This window comes from Salvia hispanica, chromosome 4, assembly GCF_023119035.1.
Source record: "Salvia hispanica cultivar TCC Black 2014 chromosome 4, UniMelb_Shisp_WGS_1.0, whole genome shotgun sequence".
NCBI classification, from domain to species: domain Eukaryota; kingdom Viridiplantae; phylum Streptophyta; class Magnoliopsida; order Lamiales; family Lamiaceae; genus Salvia; species Salvia hispanica.
The window spans coordinates 44,538,603-44,561,457 of record NC_062968.1 but is presented as its reverse complement, the minus strand read 5'-3'; the positions used below and the strand labels follow the sequence as shown (position 1 = coordinate 44,561,457).

The window sequence follows — 22,855 nt, the reverse complement described above, 5'->3', positions numbered from 1 at the left end:
GATTTGTAATTGTCTTTTTTCTAGGTTTGGTAATTTTCTTTTTCTAGTATTGGTAATTTTTTTTTTCTAGGATTTGTAATTTTCTTTTCCTATTTTCTGACTGAACAATGAATTTTCCCGGTTTTAATTGGTCAACGTATTATATTTTACGATTAAAATATGTTGTGAAATGAATAGTTGTGGCCTGAGTTGTGGTCCGAGTTGTGGCCTGCGGTGTTAATGGAGTTGTGGCCTGGAACCCCTAATTTGAGGGAATGATGACGTGGAGGGGACTTGCGGCCCAAATCCGGGACAGGGTTAAGGATGCTCTTACAAATGGTAAATAGGCCCCACATTCCACTAGCCCAATCTACTTACATTTCATTTAAAACTAGTAATACTCTATCCTTTTTAGTTGTTCCACAAGAATACGCCCTTTCTAATTTCTCTTTATTGAGGTGAGACCAATTATCCACTAACAATACTTTAATAATTACTTTTTCTTTCCATCTATCTTTTACTTAACCAATTATACATAAAAACTCGTGCTTAATCAAAAATTTATATATTCTTATTGATCGGAAGGAGTATATACAAGAGAGATCTATATTTCTTCATAAATGAGATTCCTATTTGCGGACGGATGGAGTAATAAATAGAGCAAACAAAGTAAATTTTCCACTTCTTGATTTATGTATTTTGAAGGCTAAAAACATTTATTTGACGAGGATCGGTAAAGTTTATCAGATTGAAATGGGGACTCAATTATTCATTAATTTACAATGATTTCCAATCTCAATTGATTTCTAAACAAATCACGAAATTTGGGGCTATTCCCAACTACTGAAGTTGAAGTTTCACCAAAAGCACAGTTACACCCCACCAAATCCTTACCAATACCAAAAATCCTTTCATCATGTCGTCACACTTTATATAATTTTATCTATCTTGTTTTTCCAAACACCTACTTATTCAATTACATGACCCAAAAGTGAAGAAAATGATTTATCGTCTTTCCAATAAAACACTTGTCTTTGAAGCCAAGCAAAGTTGTAAGGTTTTCCCTTCTGTCCTTCCATCATTGCTATTAATCATTTGATTTTCACACACATATAGAGTTATATTAGTCCATATAAATTACTCAAAAAGTACATGAGAATGATCAGAGTTATATTTCTCTGAAGAAATACATTTAATTTAATAATAATATTATTCTTGCTCATTGCACTCAAATTGTGCATATCTAGCTAGTATTTTCATCAAATGTGTTTTAATATTAATATTACAACCAAAAATATGAATAAAATTCCAACCCAATGTGTTTTAATTTCCGAAAAATAGAAAAAATAAAAATCCATGCATTAGGTAGATGGTTGACCTTGGAAAATCATTGCCGCACAACCATACAAGATTTTGAAAATTAAATAATTAATCCCAAGAATTTCCACCAAAATCCAAATTAATTTAATCAGTCAGTATCAAACTCTGTAATGCATCCAAATGAACCGTCCACCTTCTACCATAAATAAAATAATACTACCATAATTGAATCTTGATGCAAAACTAAAACTAAACTAAATATTAATATTCCTTGTGTTTCACTTCACATTAGCTAATCATAACCAAAAGCAATTTTACTAATCCAGCAAAGAAACTGTTGGAATCAGAAATTGCAACTATTGCTCACTTGTATTTATTAAAACCACACTCGTCACGTATTATAAACACAAAAAATGAAGGCGCCACCGTCTTCCTCCGCCGCCCTCCTCCGCAAGGGGCGGCTGTCGCCGTACCTTTTCACCCTTCTCGCTTTCATTTTGTTCGTCACGATCCTCTACGGCGAGGACTTCAACTGCATCTTCGGCGGCCAATTCGAGGACTACCGCCCTTACCCGAGCTTGTCGTCGCCAACAAAATCAAGTGAGTTGATTTGATTCGAGTCGAGTCGAGTTGAGTTGAGTGTGGCTTAAAGGCTAACTTATTTGTGTTTTTTTTGTGGTGTTAAGAGAAGAAGGTTGAAAAGCTGGCTTTCGCCCTGGGAGAGGGCGAGAGCGGCTGCGACATATTCAGCGGGCGGTGGGTGTGGGACGACCGCCACCCGTTATACGAGGAGGCTGACTGTCCGTACATCCAGCCCCAGCTGACGTGTCAGGAGCACGGCCGGCCTGACACCGACTACCAGCATTGGCGATGGCAGCCTCACGCCTGCTCTCTCCCAAGGTTGTTTCTTTTTTTTTTAAACCAACGCTTCAAAAAGTGAAGCGTCCTGTGCTTTTTCTCCTATTCAAAATTATTATGGGAATAGAGTTTCATTTTCTATGAAACTAAACGCGACAGTTTCAACGCGACATTAATGCTGGAAACTCTTCGAGGCAAGAGAATGATGTTCGTGGGGGACTCTCTGAACCGGGGCCAGTTCGTCTCGATGGTCTGCCTCGTCCACAAGATCATACCCGAAGACCGGAAATCTATGACCACCAACGGTTCGCTGACGATATTCTCGGCCAAGGTAGATACTAGTAACATTTATATTATACTAGTACATTTGTGTTGGGAAAAGAAAAAAATGAATTGCGTTTACAGGATTACAACGCGACAATTGAATTCTACTGGGCACCGTTTCTCCTAGAGTCAAACTCGGATGATGCAATCGTGCACAGAATAAGCGACAGGCTGGTGCGGAAGGGGTCCATCAACAAGCACGGGAAGCACTGGAAAGGAGTCGATATAATGGTGTTCAACACCTATCTCTGGTGGATGACTGGCCTCAAGTTCAAGATACTGTATGTCGCCAAACTAATCATCAATCCGTAAACAACAAATATAAATATATATGTTGGAGGAGTGATTTACTTTACTTTTGCGAACAGACAAGCAACCTTGGGCAGCGAAGACAGAGACATAGCAGAGGTGCCAACAGAGGATGCCTACCGGATGGCCATGAAAACGATGCTGCGATGGGCCAAGAGAAACATGGATCCTAACAACACCCGAGTGTTCTTCACCAGCATGTCGCCTACCCACGCAAAGTTAGTCAGACTCATAACAATGACACGATCATGTTCAATTAATTACTCTTTTTTTTTTTTGTAATTAATACGAATAATTAATATTACTACATGACATGACAGGGCGATCGACTGGGGAGGGAGCGAGAAGGGAAACTGCTACAATCAGAGTGAAATGATAGATGATCCAAACTACTGGGGATCAGACAGTAGGAAGAGTGTGATGAATGTGATAGGGGAAGTGTTTAGGAAGTCGAGGTATCCGATCACGTTCCTCAACATCACGCAGATGTCGAGCTACAGAAAGGATGCACACACATCCATTTACAAGAAGCAATGGAACCCGTTGACACCGGAGCAGCTCGCCAATCCGGTCAGCTACGCGGATTGCACGCATTGGTGTTTGCCTGGCCTTCAAGATACTTGGAATGAGCTTCTTTTTGCTAAGCTTTTCTATCCATGATTCATGGATGCTTTCAAGTTTCAACCATCACAATTTGTATAGTCATTAATTCTTGGCATCCGAGGCAAATTATATTGATTTTTTTTAAACAAAAAAAATCTCCGTTAGCTCATATGAGAAGATAGAAGTAAGGTACTAGAGATTGTATCCTGTTGTTTAAATTATACTACTACTTTACTATAATACTATGTATAAGTTAAACAAAATCTAAACAAAATCAAAATCTGAATTTGCTTAGAAAGCCGAATATATCCTCTATTCATTGCTCATACTTTCACTTTGTATAAATTAAAAAAAAATACTATTACTACTAATTTATCCTAGCTTTCAAATTGAATATACTATTTTCATCTGTATATAAAGTTTGTATCGAAAATTCACATTACATTTCTTAATAAGTACATGTAGTATTTATTTTATTTTCTAAAAATTAAATATCCATGCGTTGGGTAGATGGTTGACCTTGAGTAATTCCGCACAACGTTCCAAGATTAGAGTTTAGTTCGAAAATTACAATAGATTAATATTAAGACTGCCAGCAAGAGCATATCCATCCAAATTGTACCCTACTACCCTTCACCTTCTTTCTTTAAATAATAATACCAGTAAAATAAACTAAAATAATAATACGGTATTTATATCTTGACGCAAAACTAAGCTTAGTTTCTTTAATTTTCTAAAAATATCATTGCGTTAGGAAGCTACCGTAGATGGTACACCTTGGATAAAATTATTATAATAGATTGATATTAAAATCGCGACAAAAAGCAAAACCATCCTAATTTATTAGTATGTCTTAAATAATAAATTAATAATATGATAATTAACAAAAAGCATAACCATCCACGTACTGTCTTAAATAATAAATTAATAATATGCAAAACACATTCTTAGGTCCTTATACTTTAATTAAACTGTTCATTAGGTCCTCGTACAATTTTTTGTTTTAGTAGGTCCTTATACTTTGATTATAACTTTTATTAGGTCCTTATACAATTTTTTATTTTAAGAGATTCTTTTACTTTTATCTTAGATAATAATTTATATTTAATTAAACTTAATGAACCTTTTAATTTTATTATTTAACTTATCTTATGATTATAAATATTTAGGAAAACGTATCTTTCAATATAAATATAAATAATCAATTGAAAATTCGGATAGTTATTCTAAAAAAATTACTTCGATTTTAATCTTCAATCATCACGGTTAATCTTTTTATTATTCTCTACAACTTATTGAGATTATTGGATAACAAGATGATATTATCTTTATAGACTATGCTAAGTTAAATAATGGAATATTAAAAAGTTCATTAAGTTTAATTAAATTTAGATTATTATCCAAGATAAATGTAAAAAAGTTCCTAAAATAAAAGATTGTACAAGGACCTAATGAAAGTTATGATAAAAGTATAAGAACCTACTAAAACGAAAAATTGTACGAGGACCTGATAAAAATATTGTGAAATATAAGGACCTATTAAAACGAAAAAATTGTACAAAGACCTAATAAACATTTTGACTAAAGTATAAGGACTTAAGAATGTATTTAATAATATGATAATTATGCATCTTGATGCAAAACTAAACTAATTACTATCACTTATATATTAGTTCCACTTCACGTAATAATTATAATCAAGAATTACTCATACACCAAAGAAACTATTGGAATAAAAAATTCGTCGCAACCATGTCGAAAACAAAAATTCCTCCCAACTATTGTGTACATTTGTATGTTGCCAAACCATAATATAAACAACACAAAATTATCACATAACCACCAAAAACTAAGGCACGGCCGTTGTCCTCTGCCGCAGCAATTATTGATTATTCTATTCCTGCATGGCCCAGCAAAAAAAAGCAAAGGCCCAAAATTACGGAGGCCTTAATCCATTTATGAGTTAATATCTGAATTAGTCAATTCGGCCCAGTACAAAACCCACGTACGTAGTTGATTACTAAAACCCACTATTTTTTCGCCTAGTCCTTTAATTAAATAGTAATATTTTTTTTACCAATGCAATCATCAATCAGGGGCTGTAATAATTATTTTCAAATTCAATTCATATATGTCACGTAAAAAAATAATCATTTAGGTTACTTATTCGAAAGCGAGGTACGTATATAATTTCTTAATAATTTACTTTTGTACGGTATGATACTATAATTTAACATTTTATTTTTCGTAATAAACTTTTATAGTGCAATTGGATATATTGTTACTTATTTTATAAAAATCAGTTTTTGATATCTTTATTAGGAGTATCACCTGAACAAGGAAACAATATTTCATTTCCAATGATCAAAGCCTAACATTTATATAAATAACGTTTCTGCATCATAATAGAAGACTATCCAAAAAAATGAAAAAAAAGACGCAGAAAGTAGGAGCAAACATTGTGATGAAGCCTTGGCCGCCACCTTCGTCGTCGTCGTCTTCGTCCACCATCCTTTCTCATTTTGCGTTATTCGGCCTTATTTTCTCTGCCGTTGTGATTTACCTCTCCGCCTTGTGTTACGTCTCTCGATTATACGATCACCACCGCCCCCTTCCACATGATGGTAAAAGAATCTCTTCATTTTTTCTAATTATCGAACACACATTGTTTTGGCTAATTTTTAGTCATTTGTTGGTGTTAGAGATGAAGCACAAGTGTGATATATATGGCGGGAGGTGGGTCCGGGATTTCAATCAGCCGTCGTACGAGGAATCGGACTGCCCGTACATGGACCAACAGCTGACGTGTCTCCGCCACGGCCGCCCGGATAAGGACTACCGCTACTGGAGATGGCAACCTAACGCCTGTTCTATCCCTAGGTCCATTTTTGGTCTATTACTCCATTTCATTTCACTTTTAAAGTTTAATAATAATTGATGTATTAATTTATTTTTTTTTGGTGAAAGATGTATTAATTTTTTAGTGATACATACTATGACTTTTAAAAATTTCTAATTTTAAGTGTTAAATTATAAGTGGGATTTTTTATAAATTGCCAATTTTTATTTATTTATTTTTGTAGTAGTAATAAATAGTTATAGAACGGGGGAGTTAATAGTAGGTCATGCTGGGGGAGGTTTATAATCAATGTCGAACTAATTTTTAGTGTCGTCGAACCCATCATTGTTAGTTTGTTTTAGGTCATTGTATAACATTATTAGTTTGTTTTAGGTCATTTTATAAAATCTGGATTTGAAAATACGGATGTCATTTTTAGATCATTTTAGGTCATGTTTACTATCATGACCTAAAAATGGACTACGAATGACCTCTGCATTGTCTAAAAATGACATCCGGGTATGGTTCTGTGGACAATAAGATTGAGTTTTACATATATCACAACTCCATGGTGGGATACGATAAATGTTTACCATTTTCTTTTATCTATGCATAGTAACAAAATCAGTGCGAACGTTTCATACACAATATAGATGGACATAAATGTATATTAATGATTTTATACAATGTATTATAAGAGGAAGATAATATAATAATAATGAAGAATATTTGTTGCAGTTTTAACGCAACAATGATGTTGGAAGAGCTTAGAGGGAAGAGAATGATTATGGTGGGAGATTCTCTATTGAGAGGTCAATTTACCTCATTGGTTTGTCTTCTTCACCAAGCCATACCACAACATGCTCAATCCTTGGAAGTCATTCATTCCCTATCCATTTTCACAGCCAAGGTCTCTTTCCATTTATTTATTTATACATATTAATACAGGGTACTGTTAGATTGACAACTATCTTAAATTGATAACTGACAACTATTTCAACAACCTACATTTTAAATGTCAGCACAAAGATGCTTACATCTCATCAGAAGGTATACGTATGTCAACAACATTTAGTTGACATACAAATGTCATCGTATTGACATGTATAAAGGTTATTGACATAGTTGTCAGTTATCAATTTAAGATAGTTATCAACTGATTATATCCCTAGTACTACTTTCTTAAAAGTATAGTAGTTCCATTTTGCACATAAATGAATATTGTGACATTATATGGCATGATAATATATACATTAATCAGGATTATAATGCAACAATAGAGTACTATTGGACTCCATTTTTAGTAGAATCAAACGCAGATGACCCCAAAATGCACAAGGTGGATTTCAGAATTATCCGAAATGAATCTATTGACAAGCATGGCCAATATTGGAAGGGAGCTGACATAATCCTCTTCAACACTTACATTTGGTGGGTCGAAGGCATCAATGTATTATTGTAAGTCATTATTTAATTTCAATTAAATCAAAATAAGTCAGTACTACTATTATGTATCAAGTCAGCACATCTTCCCTATCACGCGGGTCGTTTCGCTTATCAAGGAAAGGGTCGTTCGACGACGAAAAGAGGGAGACGGTAAAGTTATCAATGGAGGATGGTTATCGTCTTGCGCTGAAGAAGTTGATAGAATGGATAAACGAGAATATTGATTCTAACAAAACAAGACTATTTTTCGCAGGCTTGTCAGTTACTCATCAAAGGTAATTAATATAATGTTGCTTTGAACCTATCATGCCTCATTTTATAGGTTTTTGATGTTAGCCACTTTGTTGATAAAGGAGCTTTAAATGGGGCGGAGATCGAAAAGGCAACTGCTACAACGAGACAACGATGATCGAGGATCCAAGCTACGTGGGAGCATCACCAAGCTTGTATCCCATAATTAATGAAGAATTAAGCAAATCCGAAGTTCCAGTCACGTTCCTTAACATCACCCAGCTCACCAGCCAACGCAAGGACGCGCACACTTCCATCTACAAAGCGTTTCGACGCCCCTTAACGCCCCAGCAACGCGCCAATCCAATTCCGTACGCTGATTGCATACATTGGTGCTTGCCGGGAGTTCAAGATGTATGGAACCACCTTTTCTTTGTTAAGCTCTTCTTTTCCATTTAGTAATACAACTTTATTTTTCCACTCAAATAATTTCTTTCTGTACTACTCCATATAATTATTCATTAAAATTCCAATTTGTGACCTTCCGAGGTGATATCAAGCCAATTCAGAATTAATTCAATTGCAGTATCGATTAAAAAACTATTGAAAAAAAAATATTGTCCGTTATCAACGTACAAGGATTCAAATCGCATAACTTGGTTCCTCGACGTGCAAGTTTTTGTTCCATTAAGATTGTACAGAAGAGCTACTAAGAAAGCTTGTAACAAAATATAATTAAGAAGGTATATTTAATGGCAATGAAAAACAGTATAACTATATGTTATCTAAGAACTTGAGGGTGATGTATATATGTAAGTAAAGTAATTAAATGGAAAGGAAAAAGTAGAATGTAGCCCCAAATGTTGGGTAAAAACAAACAACAATAAAACTCATATGGTGTGTGGTTGAAAAATATTGGCTGCCCTTCTTGCAGGACAGAAAGAAATGATCAAGGTTAGCTAGCAAGCTGGAAGATCGGGTGGAGGCGCTTCGAGTGTCTCCAGTTCGCCAACACCGTTCTCTACTAGGAAAGCCGTTGCTAGACCCCACCCAATGTGAACATCCAAGTGACAGTGCATTAGCCATACCCCTGTTTGAAGTTCAAGTTTTTGTTAGAGCATTGGAAATTTTATATACTATGAATGAGTCTCAATCAAAACCAACCTGGATTGTCTGCCAAGAATCTGATTACTGTCCATCCACCGACCGGGACACTTGCTGTGTTCCGTAGTGGAGGGTCTATGAGATTGAATTTGCCTGAATCTCTACTTGGATTGAAATTTCCGAATCCTTCAGCAAGTATGTAGAAGTCGTAGCCATGGAGATGGATTGGGTGGTTTTCGGCGGTGAAGATGCTTGTTCCCTGTAGAACTAACTGCACTGTTTCTCCATATCGTAACTTGTAGAGTTTAGTCCCCAGAACAGGCTGCCAGAGTGAGCGGCTGACGTTCCCGGTATAATCAAATCTTACGGGAGGGCTTGCTGGAAAGTCTGTGGTGAAGACACCAGGCACGCGCTGTTGATGCGCTTGAAGCAAGGACAAGGTGGATGGCAGCACGAAAGATACGTTGTTCATGCTGGCGGTAAAACGAGTGCCATTCGGACCCTGGCAGGTACTTCTACTGGCGCCGGGGGGGCAGTTGTTGAGGCCTAGTCCAACGGTGAAGAAGAGGTTGTGATCGATCTTAGTGGGCACTTCAACTCGTCTCGGGCTTCTGAAGCTGGTTGTGAAGGCAGTGGCGGTAGCAGTGTCGTTGAAAGCTGGCATTCTTGGCATGACTGGCTTGGCATTGGCGCCTTTAGCCGGGCAGGGGGCGGATTTGTATTCGAGGATGGCTGTAGTTGTGGTGTTATCGAATGGTGCGCCTTGTGCACTAGCGTAGGCTTCTGCTGCGATGTAGTATCTCGCAGGCGGCTGATCAGCGGTGATTAGGACGTCGGTGGTCTGGCCTGGCCCGAGCATGAGCACTGAGGTGGTGAAGGGCTTAACGTAAGAGGCGTCAGCTGCAACCACCGTCAGCTTGTGATTGGCGATTTTCAAGAAGAGTTGCTGGTTCAGCGCGGCGTTCACAACTCTGACGAGATTCGTCTCGCCAGAGTCCACAGGCACTATCACTGTATCTGCATCAGATGGATAGTCAAATGTGTCATAATAAGCAATTAGTTATTTCAAATTCTGTCATTTTCCATAAACCAACCTTCACTAGAGCAATTGTAGAGGTCTCCAGGCTGGCCATTGATTGTGTAAGCATCGGAAACGTTGGGAGCGGCTCCTGTTCTCATGGCTTGTCTAATAACCGCGATTGGATCAGCATTCCACCATTCACCTGATATATTAACATTGACATGAGTCACAATTTTATAAGTATTCAGAGGTGTGGTTACTTTACTTACCAAGAAGGAGGACAGTTTCGCGCTTTGGCTTTTGGAAGGGATACGAGTCTCCTTGTTTCGGGCGAATGATCAAAGCTCCATAGACGGTAGCTCTGAGCCAGGAACTGTGCGCGTGCCACCAAAGAGTACCTTCTTGTCCTTGGATGGTGAACCGGTAAGTGTAACTCCCTCCCGGCCTTATAGGGCATTGAGTCACAAATTCCGGTCCATCAGCCCATCCAGTCCTAATCTGCCTCACACCGTGCCTATGATAAATACGAAACAATTAATCGATCCATTTCAGATTACTGATTTTGAGATAGACATAATGGTTTATACATTACCAGTGAATGGTTACATTGTACTGGGCTCTGTTGACGACGTTAACCACTAGAGTATCGCCATTGTTCACTTCCAGTGTGGGCCCCGGGAACATTCCATTAACCGTGATCGCGTTTTGAGTCTTGCACAGCCTCTTCACTGGGGTTGCTTGCACCTGTTTCACAAGACATATAGTAAACCTCATGAATGAGCAAATGATATACTACGAGTTAGTTAGTTAGGGCGGTTAGAAACGTACGATGAAATCGTGGTAGTGGACTTTGGCATTTGCTGTGGAGAGGAGCAATAAGATGAAACAAGAACAGAGTGAGATGCTGAGTCCTCCCATCTTATTTCACTTAATTAGTGTTTGTATTTAGCTGAAAATTAAAGAAGGTATGATTGAGCATTTGGAGTGTGAGAGAGTGGGAATTGCTTTTATATAGTATACACAAGAATAGGGTGGATTTGAGGTTGGCAGATTAGGTTAAGATAGTCAGATTAGTGTAGATTAACTTTGTGAAGTTGTTGCACCCACTGGTTGATCATGATCACAATCAAGAAATTTTCATTTTACAAGTCTTGTGATCTTGAGTTAGGAGTTTATTAGAGGATGACTATTTTTTGATACATTTCTCATCTTCATTTTTCCCACCCAAAAATTGATGTTGTTAAACACAAAACACATGCACATACAAATTGATATTTTTAGAATAACATATGTATATGGTTGAAGTGTGTATATTAGTATATTGAAATACGAAATGAGATATCGTTTTATGTTGGAAAACTTGTATTTTGATGTCTTAAACTACCAAGCCAAACGATGATAAGTTAGTTTATCTAAGTTTGGAAAAAAAAAGTTGGATGAGGCTAAGGTAGTGATGAAATTATTGGATTAGTCTAAACCAAAACAAAACGACAAGTTAATTGCAAATATTTGTGTATTCTAGAAAATTTAGAGCTGATACGCAAAATTAATACTTTCTAATCAACTTCTTTGTTTCCTCCAAGTTAAATACACTATGTGGAGTGAGATCAATAATCTTTTGTTGCATCATAAAACTAAGTGTAATTATCTTTAAACTCCCTAAGTGTACCATCAATAGGCTTCAAGATCCGAACACAAATAGTATAATAAATAAAAGTTTATATATTTATCAAAAATAGGAGAAAGTAGAACTCATAATATTAATAATGAAGTACAAAGAGGGATGAAGTAAGTGTAAATAATTAGTTATGTTGAAATACTGACTAATATACACAGATGTACACACAGGGCTGTTGCGTTATAGTGCTAAATTTTCTTAAATTGCTAACTTGCTAACTCATTAACAAACTATATTAAAAATGTCAATACAATCACATTAAAATATCAACACAAATTTGTATTAACATTTTTATATAAATATCAATGTCAACACGATGTATAAAATATCAACTAAGTTTATGTTAATATTTCAATATTATCGTGTTGACATTTTTAATATACTGCATTGATGAGTTAGCAACTTAAGAAAATTAGCAACGGATCATATCTCGGTACATATATTAGTTGTCTTACACATAAACACATACTCCCTTTGTCCCTAGAATTTACCATTTTGAGTTGTGCTCCAAAATTAGACATAGTCTATAAGTTTTTCAATAAATAATAATCCTTCACATAATTTATAATGTGAACCCCGTAATCCACTAACACTCATTCCACTATCTTTTTCAGCTCTCTCTCTTATTTTATCAGTTGCACGTTAAAATCCATATCCTTTACAAGTTTGTCGTTTTTTTTTTGGACGGACGGAGTATTTAACATCACGCAGAATGAATAAATAAATAACGAATTGCTATTTTACATTCAACAGATTCCAAGTATAAAATGCGAGAAAAAATCACAGTTCCTATAACAAATTTTTGTATAATAGGAGTACTAGTATATTGTAAAGTTGCATTCAAAGAGAATACGAGACTTAATACTTGTATGTCCTTAAAAATGCATGAATTTTTTTTTTCTCAAAAAAAAAAATTCATGCCATGAGCATCTATCGGTTGACATAATCTCATTAATACTTAAATTTTGAAAATGTGACTGTTATAAAAAATATACTACCAGGTTAAGCGTTTATATTAAATTACTTGAAATTTATTAAAAGTTTTAAAATTCAGGTAGGCCTTTGCAAATGAGAGGCTTTTAGTTGCTGGCTCAAAAGACAAAAATGGGAAAATATGACAAAATTTTAAAAAGTTCGATGGTATTCATAATAATTTCAATAATTTGCTCAACCAATAGTTTTCACTGTCAAAAGTATTTTGGAGTTTTATTATATTGAAAACATAAATTCAAGAATTATGGACGCCACCCATATTTCTTATCAAATTGTGTGAAGGCTATTCGTGAAATAGGTGGATGGTTAGCCAAATGGACTTGATTTTTTCTTAAACAAATTGAACTTCAATTTTTAGTGACAGCTGGATATCGGTTGAACAAACTTTTACACTGTATTTCTATTTTTAATTTTTGAAATATAACTCCATTATCAAAATTTGCCTAATAATAATCTGGAAATAATTAAACATGTTCACCAAGGATTAGGTTTCGATCGAATTGCGATTCTGGGGAGGGAAATCACGTGAATTGATCTAAATGAATAATAATAATATCCAATTTCAAATTTTTGTGCTGATTTAGTTCCAACCCAATTTATCAAACTGGCACAAATTTAGAATTTTGTAAATTTTTTGCAAATCGATATTGAAAAGGCCAAAGGGTGTACAAACAATTGTGCATGCTAATGCGAATTTTATTCAATTTTCATTTGAACAATGAAATAACTCAAATAGTAAAATGAAATCCACCCTATATAAGTGGTTGTTAAATGTTAAGTGACAAAATTTAGACTAAAACAACTCCAGATGGATTTCGTTGACCATGAAAAGGAGATTTTGCAAAGTTAGTATGTTCGTTGCATGAAACTTCAAACACACCATAAGATTAATGCATCAAATAAAGTCTTAAAGCTAAAGTGGTAAAAGAAAATTTATAAAATTGAAAAGCAAAAACGGAAATAATCCAACTCTATGATGCTGTTCAAAGATATGTGTAATTAATGTTTCTAAAAAGCGCTGACCAACAAAGATAGTCGAATTTTTTTTCTTACCAAAGGAAGTTGCTTTATTAGGTCATTAGAATCTACTATTTCAAATCTGCAACTACCATTTGAAAAAGAGATAGCTAGCTAATAGATTTTTAGTTTCAGTAGTTTAATTGAATTGTATAACTGCGCAACAAGTACCAGTGTACCACCACCAAGATCATCCACTATCCCTTGTCAAGAAAAGTGAGAGGCCAATGTAATTAGAGATATTAATAGAGGATATTTGGTCGGATAGTATAAATGACAAAATATTTAATTTTAATATACTTTTTGAATATATGATCGTGGCATATTTATTAAAGAAGCTAAATTATTATTTTAATACTCTCTCCGTCCGCCATTAGGAGTTCTGGTCATTTTTGTGCACTCGTTTTATAAAAATGATAATAAATAGTTAAAGTGGAGAAATGATAAAGTAGGAGAGAGAATAATGATAAGAAGACTCTTGTCAACATTATTCTCTCTCTTACTTAATCATTTCTCCACTTTAACTATTTATTATCATTTGTTCAAAACGAGTGCGCAAAAATGACCGGGACTCCTAATGGCGGACGGAGAGAGTAGTTAAAATGCTCAAGAGATGAAACGTAAACTCCTCACACCCGCCACTTGGACTTCGATCTTGGCAATTGGACAGGGTCTTTTAGGTTCGCCCCTCAAACAAACAACAATGTGAGACTTGTCTAGGTACATCCGTCCATATGCATACTCTAAACACGCACGAAACATGTCTGTGAATAACGTGTGTAGCTCCCGGAAATTGAACGTGAGATATGATGTAGACATAATAATTGTTAGAGTTTTGTATATTGTGAAGCATTTTTCGAGTGCTTGTATATTATAAAAATTCTTCGTTTATTTTTCTATGAATAAAACAAATTATTTTTATCTCAATGTGTTATGTTTTTACATTTAATAGTTGTTTTACGTATTTAAATGTATAAGAAATAAAACAAGTCAAAGTCTTTTGTTTAAGTTGACTAGTTGTGGGCGTCGTTCACTTTAAGGTAACACGATTAGAACTTAACAAAAGAGAGCGTATTTCACAACCTAGATAGACTTTGACTGCCTATCGTGAAAGGTGCAGTAACGAAATAAGATAACACTGGTGTGTATCACACCGAATGGATCTAAATCTAATGGTGAGACACGTCTTTATTGCTATCTACTAAAAGACGAGGTCTCGATCATTAATATGTCTTAATCATTACATTTAGCTTTGATCATACAATATTGATTATGCATTATTTTGATTTATCAAAATGTGAGAATTTTTCGTAATCAATGAATCCTAATATTTTAGATAATGGTGATCAGTATCTAGTGGTGTTAGGATTGCTATTATGTCCAATTGCGCTCATGCGCTCCAGGAAAGTCTAGCTTGATAATGTCCTCAACTAAATATAAACAACACAAACCATTATACTCCCTCCGTCCGTAAAATAATGTCTCATTTTGCTATTTTGGGATGTCTGTGATTTAAAGTCTCATTTGATTTTTTACATTTTAGGTACCATTCATTCACCTAACTCATTACGCTCACATTCTATTATAAAACCAATATAGTAGGTCCATTTTCTACTAACTCATTTTCCCATTTTTCTTTATCAAGTTAAACAATTTTTAAAATCGAGTCAAAATGAAACTATAAATGACTGACGGAGGAAGTAAATCATAACGGCGTAACATAGATATGACTGATACTCGGGACAAGAGAAGCGGATCATGATTTAATTTTTACTACAAACCAAAATCTCAACGCAGATTTGGTAAAAGAAATGGCACATTCATTCATTTATTGCTTTGGACTGCGAATTAAATTAATACTTTCTCTCATGGTTTGTTACAAAAAGACTTTGACTTGCAAACGGAATCTCAAAACAAACCACCATGGCTTCAACGAAATCTCAGAGAATAGGGATGATTGGATTCGGCCCTTTTGCTCAGTTTTTGGCAAAAACAATGATAAGGCAAGGCCATATTATTAGCGCAACCTCCAGATCAGATTACACACACCTCTGCTCTCAACTGGGCGTCTCATTTTTCAGGTATATATACATATATACATCACAGTTTTTGTATATGGATCAATCAATGTTAAAATATACGATTTGGGATTATTTGTTGACTGAAACCAGAGATGCAAGTGCATTCCTTGAATCGGGCAACGATGTTATACTGCTCAGCACATCAATTCTGTCTCTCTCTCAAGTAATCAAGGCCTTGCCTTTGGAATGCTTGAAACAACCAACGCTCTTCGTTGATGTTCTCTCGGTTAAAGAACACCCCAGAGATCTCATGCTCCAAGTTTGCACATCATTTTCTTTTACATTTTCAAACTATTGCTTGCTAAGTATGGATAACACAAAATACTTAATCAATCCTAACTTGTGCAATAGGTATTGCCCCATGATTCGGATGTGTTGTGCACGCATCCGATGTTTGGCCCGGAGAGTGGCAAAGATGGGTGGAAAGATCTTCCTTTAATGTTTGACAAGGTCCGGATAAGGAACGAGGCTGCCTGTTCTGATTTTCTGCAGATTTTTGCAACTGAGGTTGGTCACAAATTCAATGAGATTTTTGTCGTTAGGCATGGATAATGGGAATTATATTTGTGCACACAGGGATGCAAGATGATGGAGATGAGTTGTGAAGAGCATGATGAGTTCTCTGCTAGAAGTCAATTCCTCACCCACACCGTTGGCAGGTAATAACATGTTTTGAGATTCAAGCAAATCAGGAACAGAGTTTAGTTTAAGCTTTTATGGAACAGGGTATTGGCAGAAATGGAGGTCGAGCCAACACCCATCGATACCAAGGGGTTTCAGAAGCTAGTTCAAGTGGTACAGTAGTAAACATGCTTACTGTTCTTGCCTTGTTTTGTTATATAGTGAAGCTAATAGATGGAAACCAATGCAGAAGGAGAGTACGTCCAGAGATAGTTTCGACCTCTTCAGTGGCCTGTTCGTTCATAACAGATTCGCCCAACAACAGGTAATGGGAATGATTTCTCTTCTTCGTATTCTACCTATCAGAGCTCAGATATCTGGTTTCAACAATTTGGGTGCAGCTGAGGAACTTAGAGCTTGCACTTGCTTCGATAAAGCTAAGGCTGGAGAGTAGGAGTGAAGAGCTGGAACAAAGTTAACTCACTACTTTGATCCATGTATTCAACAAAAATTTCGAGTCAAGTGTATCTGAAATTATTTAAAGCCACCAAAACTGGTAGATACCAAGTGAAATGCTTCAGAAGAGCTTATTTCAATAAGTTATGTTACAATAGTTTTACCTTATGTACTACAATAGTTTTGCAAAAAATCAGAGACAGCCAGAAAGAGGATAAACAAATAGTAATACCAAGATATGGCCATCATCTATTGTTCGCTTGCCTCGTCAGTGTTGGTGTCTTCTGTGATGTTGCATTCTAATGCAGCAGAATTTGAGGGATCTGAAACTTCTCTCTTACGAGCCTGCAGTCCAGTATATCGTGCCAGATCTACCCATTGCTGCAAAAATAAAGAAAGACTGGATTCAGATCTGTTCATCATATAACTCCAAAGAAAAATTGACTCAAATCAAATTCTGGAAGGATGTTGAATCAGGCAAATGTCTCGACATGTTTAAATTCATATGTATGCATCTCTAAGAGCATTCAGCCTGCATAGGAACTGATTTTTAATAAATTTCAATTCTGTATAGCTCAAACTCTTACATGTGACTTTTAGAAATTGCCATCATAAAAAGGAATACGGTAGAGTTCTTTAGGCCTTAAAAACGGCGACCTAAAATAAACAGAGAATGATCCTTGCATAGCGTGATCAACATCTACAGTTATTTTATCAAGAATAGTTTGAAAAAGTACAAATGGAGAAGATTTTTCTGTTATCATGTTATAACAACAGTTCGAAAGATTGTCATGTGTCTAACCTGGGTTCCCCAGTATGAGTTGATCGTTCGAGCTACAAAAGAAATCATATTTACGAGTAATGTATTGTCAGATAGCTGTTCGGAAATCCTATGTTCCACTAACCCTGCAATTATCTGCAAGACAAAATAGAATATTGATCTCAGCAATATAGGTGAACGGATTATCTTTATGGCTCATTGGATGAAGAGAAGCTTCATAACTCTTGTTTTACCAAGTTAGTATTTTTTAGTTTTTTTTTGTTTTATTTTCAATGGAACATCAAGAACCATACATGCATCAGCACAAGTTAGATAGGAGCAATCAGCTACTACAAATAGTAGTGTGTCTGGTAGGCACATATTTTAGCAATTGTCAGTCTATCCATGGCAGTTAATAGTGTGAAGTTCAATTGTCGAACATGAAAGATTGTAGCTTAGGCAGAAAATATTTACATGAACACAACATAGCATCCGATTTCAAGAAACTGACAAGGAAAAAATAAACTTTTTAAAAGATAATGTTCACTCACCTGGTAACGCAGATTAGCTGACGTTCCCAGAAACGATCCATACACAAGTGCTGTTTTCAGTATAGGCGATCGTTTGTTTAGTTGCTCACTTGCAAATTTTGGATTAAGAAGCCTCCGTATTGCATACAGTATATTAGAGGAGGCCACTGCACCAATGCTAGAAATAAATCCAACACCAGCCAGCTTCAAACCACCAATAAGCACTGATGCAATCCTATGATTCAGGTTCCAGTCCTTTCCAGGGAGATTTTTCTGAAATGCATTATCTGGGATGGATCCTAGAAGATCTTTCAATGCTTCTATGTTTCCAGGCTCACTAATACCATCAACATTTGAGAGGAACGACAGTGTAGGCGCTGGAAGCCAGACTGTGAAGAAATCAACAACTATTCCCCTCAGTGAATCTGTAATAACATAATCAAGCTCTTCAAAGAAATTCTCTTTACGCCTCTCATACTGGGCAATGAGGGTAGTTGTGATTGAGATGGCTTCTTCTATGGCTAATCTATTTAGAAATTTTGGATCTGCCAATAATCTCTCTCTGAAACCCTGTGCATTATGACACCATAGTAAAACAACAGATACTCTCCCTAAAAACCCAGGCATTGACTAGTGTAATTTAAGAAGAGAGTTAAATATCAAAACAAACTAATGTCTTTGTACCTGGAAACGATTAGTCAATTCCGATATAATAGGATATTGCTCCAGATCAAAAAAGTTCTGAAGCACTTCTGGTGATACCAGACCAAGATCCAAACCATTCTGAAGGTCCTGATAAGCACGTAGTTATTTGTTAATATATGGAGATGTGGGACATATAGTTTAAAAAAACAACAAAACTCATAATGAAGACTAAATACTTCTGCCAAAACATAGATCCTCAATCTCAAGTCAGTTCCATGAAGGTACAATATTTTCCTGAAATCCCAAAGACACAGAGATGTTTCTTAGTGCAGTTATGTTCCAATGATCAAATATGCATTTATGGAGCAACAAAGGCTGACGTTGACCAAAGATTAGTAACGACGGGGTGCCTTGAAAGTTCTACATAGCCCTATTTAGGTGGGAGGGGAAAGAAGAGATGAGAAAATATAGACACCCGAAAAATAGGTGATAGTAATAATTAAAAGGTATCCTTTTTGTTTTCTTTTGCGTGTTAAAGTTTGGCTTAGAAATACATAAGGTAGGGTCATAGGAATAACAACCATCACCTGGATTACAACTGCCCATCCATAAATCTAAGGAGACATGCACTGGATTCAATAATGTATATGTCACCAGATCTCTTATTGGGACAGACGCACATGAAAATCGTGCTATTTGTATTTTTACATCTATTATCTACACAAAAGTAAAACAATGAACAACTAAAGGGCCAAAGGAAAACCATCTGGTGATAGGGATTCTAGAATTTGAAGATCAAGCCCTAAACGTTTCAAAAAACGCTTAAATCTTACAAGAAACATTAGAAAAAATTGAAAACAACTCTCTTAAGAACTAACCTGGGGTAAGGCATCTCTATTTCTGCCTGCTGCATTCATGACTCGAGCAATTTCAGCACGATCAAAGCAATTTCTACTGCAAGGTCTAGCTGCAGAATACCATAAGAAATCTGCAACAGGGACTTCACCTTCCCTTCGTATGTGTTGCCTTTCAGGATCAAGTAATATGACTGCTTGATTTTTCTTTGGAATATTCTTTGAAATTCTTGCTGGTAAGCCCGTTCCTCGTGACCCGTATGCGACATGGCTAGCACCTGTCACCACTATAAGCATGCCAGAGGATCCAATACCACCCACGGATTGTAAAATGATTTGAGACATTGTATAGTCCTCAACTGCCCTTGCTTGTATGGAAAGATATGACATTGGGCCGAAAGGGCCAGACAGGTTGAAAAAACTAGTATCCTTGGATGATCTTCTAGAAATAGAAGGAAATCCGGAGATGAAGCCTGAGCCAGCTGGAGGGGCATATTTTTTACGATCGCCTTCTGAGAGCCCATGAACACCCTCAGCTTGAACTGTTCGTAGCACCTATCCAACAGATTAGAGGACAAATGCTATTCACTTAGATGAGTAAAAAACTAGAAGATTAACATCACAATACTTATAAAGCTCTACTGATTAAAAGATGCCAGAGAATGAATTTTTTACATGCACAGCACATGAACTTGCTGACTAAATCTCCAGCAGAAGTTCTCTTCTTTCCCTGAAAGATCCTACTCTACTAATCTAGATTATTTTTGCCTCAGAATATGGTTTTAATCTGCCAGAAAGCAGTTTTAGAGTCAATATAATCTTTCATACTATGTTTTAAAAAATTTGTTCCACAAACACTCATGCTTTGAGTTGTTCATTCTTTAATTTAATTTATTGATTCCCGATTTTCTCTTACAATGTACTACTACTAGAAGTCCCAGGTATTTATGCTTGGTTCAGCAGTTTTACCTAATACCAGAAGACAATTAAAAACACCAGCTAAACATTTGGAAGAGTAGTTAGTACCTCTAGCGGCAGGCCACATGCAATAAGTTGAACCCCATTTTCACGGCAGTAAGTCAACAGAGGCTCATACTCCTGCCAACACTGTGGCGGCCAATGTGTGACAAAAGATTTTAGGGTCTCTCCATCAATCCTACCAAAGCTTAATAACATTACAACAAGAATTGCACGTGCAAAGGTCACAACTCAACATATTGGAGTATATCAAGTTCTATCACCGCATAGAGAAGTTAGGCAGTAGATAAGTGTAGGGCACATCAACACAATTACGGAGTACTACTACATATTGAGCTCATCATATTCATATCCCCCAATACTTCTTGATTAGCGTAATTGCATCAGAAACACAGAAACTTAATCACCTCAAAGAAGTAGGCAAATCATCATGTTGAACACGAGATATTCATGTCAAAAAAAGTCTGCACAATGAAGACATTGTGCAGCTACAAATTAGTACTACAACCAAACAATCTTATCAGATCCACATCTACTAGTAATATTTACAACAGCAGCAGCATTTCCAATCCACAATTTCATCATTCTTCAATCACACAGCAATTGATTCAGCGAGGCAAATTATTCTTAAACAATCTGTTTCTCAGAGAATAGAAATCAAACCTATTATTCATGTACTGATCCAGCTGCCCCTGCAAATTGCAGGGGAAAGCTTCCAAAGCCAAAGACAAAAACCGCCCAGCTTCGTTGCATCTCTTCCGCAAAGTCTTCATAATCTCAAGCTCCAGCTCTCTATCATCCGAAACCGGAACCTGCTCCGCCTCCCCCAAATACACAATCCGCGCATCCATGATCTTCTCCCACACCTTCTTCCTGTCCTTCCCCAGCGCCATGGGCTCACCAATCACGGTCGCATCATATATCCTCGAGTTAAGCATCTCCTCCTTCTCCGCCGGAGCAGAATCAAGCTCACTCTTCGGAGCTGCCGGTTCTCCTTCCGACGCCGGCTTCTCATCAGCCCTAGCCACCGAATAACGGAAGGCGTAAGCTCCGGCGGCGAGAAATGGAGCAATGAGCACATCTCGCCTCCTAGGATGACGTGGCTCGCCGGAATTTTGAGGCAGTCGGCGGCAATTGACGGCAACGGTGGTGACGTGGCGGTGGAGAGGAGTAGGGATGAAGTATAGGGATGGAGGCTTGGCGGATAAAATGTGGAGCTCCATATTAATTATCCGGTGAGGCGAGCTACATACTCACTTTACGGTGTGGTACGGCGATCCAATTGGAAGAAGAAAGCATTCATTTACTTTTCTGACGTGGAAGATGCATATGAATTTAGTGGTCGATGCAACTTGCCGCATTGGAACTAGTAACATATATACACGTAGAATAATTAATTCTAGACCACAAAAATAATTGTAATTATCTTTATACTCGTATATGAATCTAAAAAAAATTCAATTGCTTAACTAAATAAACATATGCGATTATGTTAATTTTAAAATTGTAGTTTGGAGTTTCAGGGATAAAAACAAAATCACACATTCATTAGGGTATTATTCCATCGTTATCAAATATGGATCTACTAACTCTAACGAAATTACCCCTAAAATTGTAGTAGTAGTAGTAGAACTAGATAAAAGCTTAGGCCTAGCCTTCAAAATCGTAGAGCATCCGACCCAGCCTCTTCAAAGCTTAGACAACATCAATGGTGAAGCCAAAGACAGTCTTTCTGTTGCATTGATGCATATAACAACGTTGTTGATAATGATCTCTAAAAATGTCATTAGAACTCCTCTCGTCTCCTTATAGATGAGTCACCTGCTATTCTTTTGCATACCAATAAATTTTCTTCAACACAATGGAAATCATGATTGTGAACATAGCATGAAAAAAAAAATACCTTTAAATTGACTTGCGTATTAAACGATCAAATTACCCTTTATATTTGATTACCACATGTTGTCAAAGTATCACTTATCTTAGACATCATCTTTTCAATATAATGATCAATGGAATCTTACTAGTACATACTAACTAATCTAAGGTTAAATACATCAAATCTTTTCTAAATAACAAATTCTTTCATTAAACATGGCAAAAGGACCTTTTCAGTTTATATTTAAGAGTAAACTATATAAATAGTATTCGATCTTCCACTTTCACAAAAAAATAGTACATGATCTTTGTTTTATATCATTTTTAGTA

At 36.2% G+C, this 22,855-nt stretch overlaps 5 protein-coding genes across 6 annotated transcripts; 3 read left to right on the top strand and 2 right to left on the bottom strand.

Moving 5' to 3' along the window:
* Window positions 1-1,585: 1,585 nt before the first annotated feature.
* Window positions 1,586-3,719, top strand: LOC125219450 (protein trichome birefringence-like 33). The gene is made up of 6 exons (XM_048121424.1): window positions 1,586-1,899; window positions 1,986-2,199; window positions 2,317-2,488; window positions 2,563-2,762; window positions 2,850-3,008; window positions 3,111-3,719. The coding sequence occupies exons 1-6, from the start codon at window positions 1,713-1,715 to the stop codon at window positions 3,448-3,450; spliced, it is 1,272 nt and encodes a 423-aa protein (XP_047977381.1). The 5' UTR covers window positions 1,586-1,712; the 3' UTR covers window positions 3,451-3,719.
* Window positions 3,720-6,097: 2,378 nt separating this feature from the next.
* On the top strand, window positions 6,098-8,368 carry LOC125221174 (protein trichome birefringence-like 33). The gene is made up of 5 exons (XM_048123297.1): window positions 6,098-6,273; window positions 6,971-7,142; window positions 7,494-7,690; window positions 7,795-7,953; window positions 8,032-8,368. The coding sequence occupies exons 1-5, from the start codon at window positions 6,098-6,100 to the stop codon at window positions 8,366-8,368; spliced, it is 1,041 nt and encodes a 346-aa protein (XP_047979254.1).
* A 263-nt stretch (window positions 8,369-8,631) lies between these two features.
* LOC125220193 (laccase-12-like) lies at window positions 8,632-11,000 on the bottom strand. Its single transcript, XM_048122349.1, has 6 exons — window positions 10,863-11,000; window positions 10,627-10,778; window positions 10,304-10,548; window positions 10,108-10,236; window positions 9,074-10,030; window positions 8,632-8,999 (listed from the first exon to the last, which is right to left on the bottom strand). Exons 1-6 carry the CDS (start codon window positions 10,950-10,952, stop codon window positions 8,869-8,871), a joined length of 1,704 nt encoding a protein of 567 aa, XP_047978306.1. The 5' UTR covers window positions 10,953-11,000; the 3' UTR covers window positions 8,632-8,868.
* A 4,573-nt stretch (window positions 11,001-15,573) lies between these two features.
* On the top strand, window positions 15,574-17,058 carry LOC125220194 (arogenate dehydrogenase 1, chloroplastic-like). Its single transcript, XM_048122350.1, has 7 exons — window positions 15,574-15,803; window positions 15,894-16,062; window positions 16,155-16,310; window positions 16,380-16,462; window positions 16,529-16,598; window positions 16,675-16,749; window positions 16,826-17,058. Exons 1-7 carry the CDS (start codon window positions 15,646-15,648, stop codon window positions 16,901-16,903), a joined length of 789 nt encoding a protein of 262 aa, XP_047978307.1. The 5' UTR covers window positions 15,574-15,645; the 3' UTR covers window positions 16,904-17,058.
* LOC125220192 (protein RETICULATA-RELATED 6, chloroplastic-like) lies at window positions 16,986-21,983 on the bottom strand. Of its 2 annotated transcripts, XM_048122347.1 has the most exons (7): window positions 21,311-21,983; window positions 20,696-20,825; window positions 19,694-20,224; window positions 18,855-18,962; window positions 18,192-18,740; window positions 17,683-17,796; window positions 16,986-17,261 (listed from the first exon to the last, which is right to left on the bottom strand). In XM_048122347.1, exons 1-7 carry the CDS (start codon window positions 21,868-21,870, stop codon window positions 17,130-17,132), a joined length of 2,124 nt encoding a protein of 707 aa, XP_047978304.1. In that variant the 5' UTR covers window positions 21,871-21,983; the 3' UTR covers window positions 16,986-17,129. The 2 variants fall into 2 exon arrangements, with proteins under 2 accessions (XP_047978304.1, XP_047978305.1); XM_048122348.1 differs by lacking the exon at window positions 17,683-17,796.
* Window positions 21,984-22,855: the final 872 nt, after the last annotated feature.

Excerpts from the sequence above, each read along its gene's own strand:
- LOC125221174 (XM_048123297.1), top strand. The coding sequence starts at position 6,098 with ATGAAGCACAAGTGTGATATATATGGCGGGAGGTGGGTCCGGGATTTC. Across the intron at positions 6,274-6,970 it reads AACGCCTGTTCTATCCCTAG|TTTTAACGCAACAATGATGT; the intron begins GTCCATTTTTGG and ends TATTTGTTGCAG. Across the intron at positions 7,691-7,794 it reads GAAGGCATCAATGTATTATT|GAAAGGGTCGTTCGACGACG; the intron begins GTAAGTCATTAT and ends TCGCTTATCAAG.
- LOC125220192 (XM_048122347.1), bottom strand. The coding sequence starts at position 21,870 with ATGGAGCTCCACATTTTATCCGCCAAGCCTCCATCCCTATACTTCATC. Across the intron at positions 18,963-19,693 it reads ATAGAGATGCCTTACCCCAG|GACCTTCAGAATGGTTTGGA; the intron begins GTTAGTTCTTAA and ends CGTGCTTATCAG. Across the intron at positions 17,262-17,682 it reads ACTCATACTGGGGAACCCAG|CAATGGGTAGATCTGGCACG; the intron begins GTTAGACACATG and ends TTATTTTTGCAG.
- LOC125220194 (XM_048122350.1), top strand. The coding sequence starts at position 15,646 with ATGGCTTCAACGAAATCTCAGAGAATAGGGATGATTGGATTCGGCCCT. Across the intron at positions 15,804-15,893 it reads CTGGGCGTCTCATTTTTCAG|AGATGCAAGTGCATTCCTTG; the intron begins GTATATATACAT and ends GACTGAAACCAG. Across the intron at positions 16,311-16,379 it reads TGCAGATTTTTGCAACTGAG|GGATGCAAGATGATGGAGAT; the intron begins GTTGGTCACAAA and ends TTGTGCACACAG.
- LOC125219450 (XM_048121424.1), top strand. The coding sequence starts at position 1,713 with ATGAAGGCGCCACCGTCTTCCTCCGCCGCCCTCCTCCGCAAGGGGCGG. Across the intron at positions 2,763-2,849 it reads GGCCTCAAGTTCAAGATACT|ACAAGCAACCTTGGGCAGCG; the intron begins GTATGTCGCCAA and ends TTTTGCGAACAG. Across the intron at positions 3,009-3,110 it reads ATGTCGCCTACCCACGCAAA|GGCGATCGACTGGGGAGGGA; the intron begins GTTAGTCAGACT and ends ATGACATGACAG.
- LOC125220193 (XM_048122349.1), bottom strand. The coding sequence starts at position 10,952 with ATGGGAGGACTCAGCATCTCACTCTGTTCTTGTTTCATCTTATTGCTC. Across the intron at positions 10,779-10,862 it reads TCCACTACCACGATTTCATC|GTGCAAGCAACCCCAGTGAA; the intron begins GTACGTTTCTAA and ends CTTGTGAAACAG. Across the intron at positions 10,549-10,626 it reads TACAATGTAACCATTCACTG|GCACGGTGTGAGGCAGATTA; the intron begins GTAATGTATAAA and ends TATTTATCATAG.